Source organism: Etheostoma spectabile, chromosome 2 (assembly GCF_008692095.1).
Source record: "Etheostoma spectabile isolate EspeVRDwgs_2016 chromosome 2, UIUC_Espe_1.0, whole genome shotgun sequence".
NCBI lineage: Eukaryota > Metazoa > Chordata > Actinopteri > Perciformes > Percidae > Etheostoma > Etheostoma spectabile.
Genome location: NC_045734.1, coordinates 10901355 through 10910666, shown reverse-complemented (window position 1 = coordinate 10910666; position 9312 = coordinate 10901355). Strand labels below are relative to the sequence as shown.

General features: G+C 41.3%; 1 protein-coding gene across 7 annotated transcripts in view; it reads right to left on the bottom strand.

Annotated features, from left to right (window-relative positions):
* The window catches only part of lef1 (lymphoid enhancer-binding factor 1), a 39953-nt gene that overhangs the window by 28616 nt on the left and 2025 nt on the right, over nucleotides 1–9312 (bottom strand). For all 7 annotated transcript variants that reach the window (XM_032501075.1, XM_032501049.1, XM_032501080.1 and 4 more), the window contains exons 2-3: nucleotides 9073–9139; nucleotides 7286–7410 (exon numbers count right to left, since the gene is read on the bottom strand). In XM_032501075.1, coding sequence (XP_032356966.1) covers nucleotides 7286–7410; nucleotides 9073–9139 — 192 coding nt within the window. The remainder of the gene's footprint in view (nucleotides 1–7285; nucleotides 7411–9072; nucleotides 9140–9312) is intronic.

Sequence of the window (9312 nt, the reverse complement as noted above, 5' to 3'; positions counted from 1 at the left end):
CCCCCGAAAAACACCCCCCACCTCCCTCCCTGCCTCTCTCCAGTGCTCACGAGCGGCAGCCAAGACTCTCCATCTAGTAGGAGGCAGGAGGCTTTGAAGAGATCAAAGCCAAGGCCGGGAGCAGTTGCGCGCCCTGGGAATACGGGAGAGAGGCTTTCTGCTCCTCAGCCCTATTTTCTAGCGTCATGTCGGATTGCAGCTGTATTGCATTTCGCCAGTTTTCTTAATGCTCTTGGTTTTGACTTTGACATCAGTGATCCCCCTCGGTTTCTTCAAAAACAAGGGGAGAGAAGAAAAAAAAAGTGACTGAGAACGAAAGAGAGAGAGAAGGGGGGGAGAGAAGGAAGGAAAGAAAAGAAAGAGGGTAAAGAGATCTACAGACTGATTTTTATTTTCACAACTCCATAATTGGCCAGTTCAAAAGGAGAGGAGGGAAGAATGTAGCATTTGTTTTCAATTCTGCAGCCGATATGAAAGGAGCGACAAACTTTTATGGGTTTCCCAAAAATTAAAGACAGGCTTTTTTTCACAGTCAAAGAACAGCGTGTTTTTTATGGCCAAGACCACACAAAATGAGCTGATAGTAAAGCCCTCCTCTTTGTCCTCCCACAGAAAGCTCAACAGTGCAGTGCAGCTCTTACACTTCACAATGTGTTTGTGTGTGCGCGTGTGTCCATCGAATTCCCGTTTTGTGTACGTGTTGCAAATTGACGAAAAGAAAGTGGTCTGGTGTTTAGCGCAAAAACACAAAAGGAGGCAGGAAAAAGATGCTATACCCATCCATTCATTTAACAGCTCTGCTAATAAAGCCTGGTGGCAAGAAGGCACCCTTTGTACTGTAACTATGCAAGCCCTATACCAACCTCCTACACTGGGGACCATTAATATTTCAGCGCTGTCAGATACACATTGCATGTGAGCCTCTTTAGCACTCACACCCATAGCAGAAAAAAATAATGAGCTTCTGAAAAATATGAAACAGCAAAGAGAAGGGGAGGGAGGGAAAGGGCGCGCCAGAGACTGACCAACTTCATACAAAACAGAGCAGCCATTGATCATAACCCTATTTCTTAGCTGGACAAAGTGAGGGCTGTTTGAGCTTCTCTGAAGTCTGGACACAGCCGGCAGGATTTGCACCCATGTTTCACTCCTGTGGTCCTATTGTTCCCCGTGCTGCAGTCTACTAGCTGGAACACTGCTGGCCTCTATATAGACCTACAAGCTGTCAGGATGAAGTCAATAAAGCTATTCATGTTTTTACTCATTTTATGACTGTATCAGGGAACAGTGAGGTACTGTGATCAGCTATGAGCGACTACTGTCAAGTTTCAATCGTGACCTAAAGACCCAGGTCAATGAAACTTGTGGTGTTGGGGCATATTTAACATTTTTATGTAACAAATGATGACTATAAATCCACTGTGAAGCCAAAAAAAGTATTTTTGCCAAGAGACTACCACCCTATTTAACCAAGCACAGTCAATTGTACAACACATTGACAAAAACTCTGCACACATTTACACACACCCCTCTAGTCTCGATTTTTGATCCACCCTTACAGGAAGTCCACACCCAAGCCATTCAAACAGAATTGGGCATAAGGGACAACCTTGGCGAGGCCCTCCACTGACCCCTGGAGATCAGTGGCAGGCTGCTAGTGAAGAGTGAAGTCCTCTGAGCAGGTGTTGTGGGTTTGCGCGGCGGTCTGTCCATGGAAGCCTGACTGGCTGGCTCCAGGCAGCACTGCTTGATTGGTTAAATGTCATCCAATTCAGTGGGAGGATGGGGAGCAAAAAAAGTATCATCATCATCATCATCATCATCATCATCTATGAGTGCTTAACTTTGAGCCATAACACATGCTCAAAATAAACATCAACAGGGTTTAAGTGTGCGCCTGCTTGTCATGCTCACAACCACGACACTCACGATTGCTTCTCACATGCATAAGGAAACACATATTTTCAGCATTTTTGAACACTTTACTGTTCTTTTCTTTTTTTACGCCAGGAAGTTTCTGATTATATCTGCTGCTTGCTCTTTTTCATGTAATTACACTGCCTTAAAAAGGTGTGTCAGTTTTAATGTGTTAGAATAGCACAGATAATCGTCCAGGAACACAAATAATTGCATGGTTTTATCGTCTTTTTTGAGTATAAACATATGGAAATGTCAAATCTTTGTATACTCAAAACAAAACCAATCTGCTTGCCCTCACACTATCAAGGAAAATAAAACCACCACAAAGTTAAACCTTGATTGTCTTATTTTGGGTTCTCATCTTAGACAGCTATGCATATATTTTAGTCCTGGTAGACAATCACTCTGCTGAGCTCCATTTAACAAGATGAAACACTCTGATAAGGTGATTGCAACCACATGGCGTCATTAGCGCCGTGCATATGGAGTAAATGTGTCAACCAGCATCACCATACAGCGGAGGACATGAAGAAACCTTGGCGTTAATGGTGCTGTTCATAAAACACCACGACCCAGCGGCACTACAAAGAGTCTGAGACGCCAAGTGTTTCTTCTGTGTGAGGTCCCTGCTGCTGTCCTTCATGTGCACACGTACAGTTTGCCTTTTGATAGAGCTGCACAGCAGATGACATCAATGTCAGCACGACTCTTTGATATGTGTTGATTTGGTATACACAGAATTAAATGAGGCAATTATACTTCTGTCTTTTTACAGTGGCTATATTTTCTTTATTTTTTTAGACTAAAATACACATAAAGATAGTACTGTTTATAGAGCATGAGTTGACAGCTGGATGATCATTTGAAGACAAGCTACTTAAAGACAAAATGCTGCGTTTAGCGCTGGTAAACCTCACACAGCATGTCCACCCAATAGTGAGACTTGAAAAAACTACACATGGTGCCATGAGCTGCCATCTAGAACATTATGTGTGGACATGAAGGCTGCTGGTAAATGCAGTGTTCTCTTTAACAGGGATCTTCCACGGTAGTGCTGGGGGCATGAGCTCAGGACACACATGGCACTGAGGGACACCAGAGCGGTCCTACCAAATCCCGTTAGGTAAGCCTGGGTTAGTGATTCCACGCTGCGAGACACTGGCTAGCAGATCCGTCACGTTCCCACTACATCAAAGGAAAGTACAGCGCTGCACCCCCTCCACACCCCCTCTTTTTCGCTATGAGGATCTGCAATTGAAGGTCCAAAGGGAAAAAAGCTCTCTTAACTCCCCCCCCACCACAGCAGCAAAACTCGGCTTAAAAAAAGGGATTCTATCCATTCCTCTCCTCAAGCTGTTGCTCAAGACCATAACGCTGTTCCAACACAGCTGGAAATCGACAACACATCTTCACAGTCAGGTGAAAAATCTTATACTATATCTGCACTATCAACATTTCAGAACTAAGAACACACAGTTGTGTCTTTATCTTGTCAACCATGCATTTGACATGAGTTTATTCAAAGGGTTTTGGTAAGATGTCAGCTTAGAGGTCGCATGGTTCTTTTAACCCATAGAGGAGCATGAACAACAGGAGCTTTTGTGATTTATAACAAAAGGGTGAGTGTGCATGTGACAGAAGCAACAGAATCTGAGAATAGATTTCAGGTAATTTAAAAATATGTTCTGTCCATCATCTGCATGTAGATCTTTATTTAGAAAATGTCATTTTCAAATCCTCACTTGAGTTGAGGAGGCTGCAGGACAACTTACAACAAAACCCCTTAGAAGCAGTGGACTTCTCTTACTCCACACATCAAGCCTGGAGTGATGACATCCTAAATGCTTTGAAGATTTATACTTGGCAACCATTATCATCAGTACCATTATGGAGCATTATGATAATTCTGACCAAAATCTTTCAATTGTCAATACAAACAGTCACAAAGACACCAAGGCCAGAGAGTCAACAATCCGTCCCTATATTCATAATCTTTCCTATTTTCACACATCCAAAGGTTATAACAGCAGAAAACTGCTGAGTCCTATAATAGAAAAGATTATATCTCAAGCCTGACTATAAGTGAATAAATGAGTGGAGCTGATTCCTACAGCAGAACAGCCATCTTTAAAATATATATACATATGAGCACAATCATAAACAACTCTGCAAAGTCTCAGCACAGGGTCTGTCTTGTCACTCTGGCATCAGTCCAAGTTTAAGTGTCTGTATATATCACTGATACACTTAAAATATACCATCCAATGTCTTAATTCAACCTAATACCTCCTAATATCCTATTTTTTGTGTAAATATAAATACAGGCAAGAAAATGACATAAAGCTGCTACAAAAGGATCCAAGAGAAGGATCCACATCATGTGATGATGAACTCACTGCTCATTTTGCTCAGGATACCCTGCAGACTCCACATCCTAAAACAGCTATAGGTTTACATAAACATGGGGGTATTCATACACACCACTGGCTCTTTGAAGTGGCCAACGTGTATATGCAACTGAACACCATTAGGCATCTTGACACCAAAATCTCAGCTCTTGCGGTGGAGGCGACCAATCAAGCTAGAAGCCCTAAAATCTGCTGACAATCAGCTACTCCCAAAAGCTCCATCATGACTGGACGGCATGTGCAGGAATGTCATGGTCAATGGAAATCAATCTAAACGACTCGGATTGGGGGCGGTGGTGGGGCTGGGGATGGAAGAGAATGAAAGGGAGAATGTGCCTTTGATCTCGGTGAAAACCGATCCCAGGCCTGCAGATACTGTGGCTGCGGTGGCCGGCAGCATAGGCAGCAAGCTGACATCAGTGAGAAAGCCAGAAGACTCATGTTCCGTGATCCTTCCAACCAAGCCTTGGCTCTTTTTATTGGATAAGTGAGAGAAACGTATATAAAATGACTACCGTTTTATTGAAGACAGGGTGAGGTGGAAAATTGGATGAAATCTTTTTTTTAAAAAGCAGGCATGATAATTAAAATGAAAGCTGGTTTTTAAAAGTTTAGGCAGCGAGTACGCTGCCTAACTGCCTGGCCTTATTCGTCTCCAGCGAGGGGTAATTTCCTCTCATACAGTCAGCTGGACTCCATTCAGACGAGTTTTTGTAGTGCATACGATAGAATAATCAATCAAATTGACCAGGAAACAGGCCATAAAAACAGAATTTGGAAAGCGCCACACCCCACAATTCATAAACCACTTTACTTGTAAACTGAAGAGAACAAATCATGAGGTAATCACATTTTCTCTTCAATGCCACATACTTTCACCCTCTGCAACTTTGGCAGAGGGGAAGCAATGTAATGTTAACATCATCCCGTGATAGAGTTGCAAATGAATGAAGTTCCTTTACACACAGCATGTGGCATCTGCCCCCGACCAACACATCTGCCTCTGAAAGCCGATTCTTATAATAACGGAGAGCTCACATTTCACAACTTTAACCTGATGAAACTAACGTGCATGCACTGCAAAGGCACAAACAACCCAGGGCTTGTGTGAGTGTTTCCTTTGTGGAGGTACCAAACCATAGCCAGACTGAGGCTGGTTGTCTTCCTGAGTGTAATACAGAGACATGGGCAAAACAGCACTTGGGTGGACAGCTGCTGGTGTGCCCTGCGTTTTATGTCTGTCTTTAGAGGAGAAATTTGCAAATGGGACAGACACAGGAAGACGCCAGTGAGAGACCAGCAGCTGGCCTGAAATTAATACCATTACAGGGACGATTTGTGCAACGACACACGCCACCCCTGGACGGTACAATAAACTCCTCTGCAGGGCAGCTTCAGAGACGTGATGTTGCCTTTAGGCCTCCTCGGTCATGCTGGGCTAATTAGAGGGCTTACATGGGTCATGTAGACATGCATCACTTAAGATTTTAACGAGATGAGAAATACTGTATATCTCATGTTAATTATCTGGTGGTATGACAGGCATTCACTTTCCAAGAGTCACAAAGAGATAGGTGTCTCCAATGCTGGGAAGTACAGGTAAATATTGTGCAAAGATACCTAACAACAACACAAACATTACAAACATTGGAAGTGAATATTTTCGTTTTTTAGTTTGTAAGTCAACAAATGCAATCTTACCTGAAATGCTGTCTTTTATTCATTCATCATTTCAATAATTTCAGGTTGAAGTTGTTTGTCAAACAACTTTGTGATTTATGAGTTTTGCCGGGATGTTTTTTTTTTTCATTAAAACTTGATATTCCAAACTGAATGTTTTGGTAGGATAGTGAATTAAAAGCAATGGATTAGTTCACATTATAGTAAATGTTTATTTGATGTGTTACGCTGCATGCATTTTGATCCAAGAGCTTTGATGAGCTATAAACATGCTATTTTTATCTAAAGAGGTCATGAAAATTAAAAGATTTTAACCTCATGTAAGGACTGTGTCCTTATCAGTCTAATCAGATTTTTCTTTATTGATTAATTGATTAGTCTCTAATATTTAAAAAAAAGAGTTTCAACAAGGACATATAACAAGTCATCACAGTTATCTCAAAATTACTCTTTTTGTCTAACCAACAATCCAAACTACAGAGTATTCAATTTACAGTGACTGCAAAATAGTGAAATATAAGCAAATGTTCACATTAAAGAGTTAACAGCTAATGTTTGCGATTTCTGTTTTATAGGTAACAAAATCCACTATCAAAATTAGACGCAGAAATAGGTGCACGTTTTGTTCATATGTTAAGGTGCTGATTTGATTTTGTAATCCATTTTATGTAGTTTGATTCCTAAAAATAGAAGTTGATTTCCATTTTTAGCATTCATTTCTGTTTTATTTCATTTTATTTAGCGTCAACACGTAAAGCCACAGGTTGCTTTGCTTCTTCTTCCTCAGTCTGCTCTATTACCAGATTAAGTGGCATTACTATGACAGAGTTTACAAACAACTTGTGTCACCTAAGTTCAGTTTGTGTTTGGAACTGTGATATCCGGAAAAAAAAGTTCCTGAACTTCAATTTAACCTGAGCAGGTGCAACAAAAGTTACATCTCTGCAGGCCTTTTAACGTCTAATAATGTAAAAGGAAACTAACTTTGACGCACCTAAGAAAAGAACATGCCTCAAATTTACTGGCAAAATAAAATTTGTTCTGTATGAATTTTCCTAAGATACCTAGCTCATCCCTTTTTCATTTTATGACTCTCGAATGGCTTCACTAACTGAGATGCTGAGATGTTCAGCTGTGTTGCTAATTTTTGTTTTGTCTGCATCGAGCAAAAAGTGGTTATGACATTCTTACAACAAGAGCATTTCATGTCAAGATATCATGAGTTAAACTGACCTGTAAAAAATAAATAAATAAGAAAGAAGAGAGTTGGTACTGACCGTTCTGGGCATGGGCGGCGACAGGGAGCCATTGTTCATGTAGGAGTCGTTCATGTTGCTCATCATGATGTAGCCCGGGTAGCCCTGGTACGGATGGCCTTTACTGTACAGGTCTTGGAGTTTTCCTGATATTAAAAAGGTTAAAAAGTTACAATTTACTGCATGTTTACAAAAAAATCTCACTTTTTATTTTTTATTTATCAACATCAAAACTCCTTCGATAGCTTGCTACACTGAATAGAATAGAATAGAATAGAATGCCTTTATTGTCATTATACACAAGTAAGCGGTAACTTGTGCAACGAATTAAAGCAATCCCTTTGCAGTGTTGACACAAAAAAATATAAGAATATCAAGTATAATATCAAAAATATAAAGTCAAAGATATAAAGTGTAGTGACTGTCAAGTATACATATAAATCAGCTTGAATAAGCATAGGTAAGTTGTAACACTCAATAATAATATGCACAGTGATGGAATGAAATGATTAAGTAGTAATATTAAGTAAATACATATTGCACAGTAATGGAAAGGTTAATGTATTAAATATTGCACTGTATGAAATGAAATTGCACAGATTCCAGTGTCCTATGAGGTATTATATAACAGTAACAGTATAACAATAATATTGCACAGTCGGACGGAATGAAGAAGACAGTCCGGGGGCCGGGGGGGGCTGTGGAGTGGAGTCAGTGCACTGGAATAAATCAGGAAACTAATAATGATAAAGCTGGGAACAAAGTTCGCCTGCCTGTTTTGATCCTGTAATGATATCACTGTCGTTCGATTTAACCCGTGCCCCATTTTGCCTCGGCCTTTTGTTGGTGCCCTTTCTTCCCGTCTTTGAGGGGAGGGTAGTATTATACAGAGGAACAATGGAGCCCCTCTGTGCCAATTAGCACCAATTAGAAGAACATACAGGCTGTGTCAAAACAGGAGACGCCCCAACTGTTCCTCTATGCCTTTGACCTGAGAGGGGGAGCTTTATACAAAGAGGCCTCAATGCAGCGCCACTTGACACTCAACTGCACGCTGCGTAATAAGGCTGGGAGTTGTATATGATATATAGCCTGATGGCAACATGGATCTTGTTGTGAAGAAAGCTAGTGTTTGGTTTGAGGGGATCCCATTAAGGAGTGAAAGGGGAACAAAGAGGAGACACACTCTTCCTCAAAGCCCTTATAATGACCTGCAGCAGAGGGGTCAGACTACAATACCCAGAGAGCAAAGAGCCCCGAGCGGCAGCAACATGTTGCATGCAACCGGAGAGCTGATGTATGTGGGGAAACAGTTTATTGGGGTAATTGCATAATGAGAAACACAAGGGACAGAAATGTGATTCTGAATTATCTCGTATAGGCCCATGCCACACGTGCCATAATGATCATGAACGTGAAATGCGCATATTCATCCTCCTATTCTTTTAGTATTCTTTGGTTCTGCAGGCACCCTCATCTGTGAGGCAGGTATCAGGTAGCTGTGTCCATGAAGGTAGAGCATGTCCTGACTAGACTTGGATCAGAGATTATCAGTCTGAGAGCAGCAGAAACAGAGGGGCTTTGATAAGAAGAGGCCCAACAGCGCGAGAGTGTGACTGATCACTTCTGTGTGGGGAAAACAAGGTGGCCCTTTTTTTTTCCACATTGTCCCCTTAAAATCTAAACTTTTCAAACTGCAGTGACTTATTCTGAAAATCTGGGGGTTTTAGCACAGCTAAATGGAATCCTGGCTGTCCTATAAAAGCATGCTGATTTAACGAGCTCTTGCTTAAGGCGATGTCACTTACCGTCTTCAGAATGGTCTCTGTGTTTTTCATGATATGAATCTTGCTGTATTTGGGACTGTCTAGCTGCCTGTAGAAAATAAATTGAAATGATGGGAAATCAATTAGGAGGGCCTTCGAACGCAGTTACACACATACATACTTGCAACGGTCATCAGACACCCATAGACACTGCTGGGACAAATAAATGCCGTCCCTTTTGACACACACACACACACACACACACACACACACACACACACA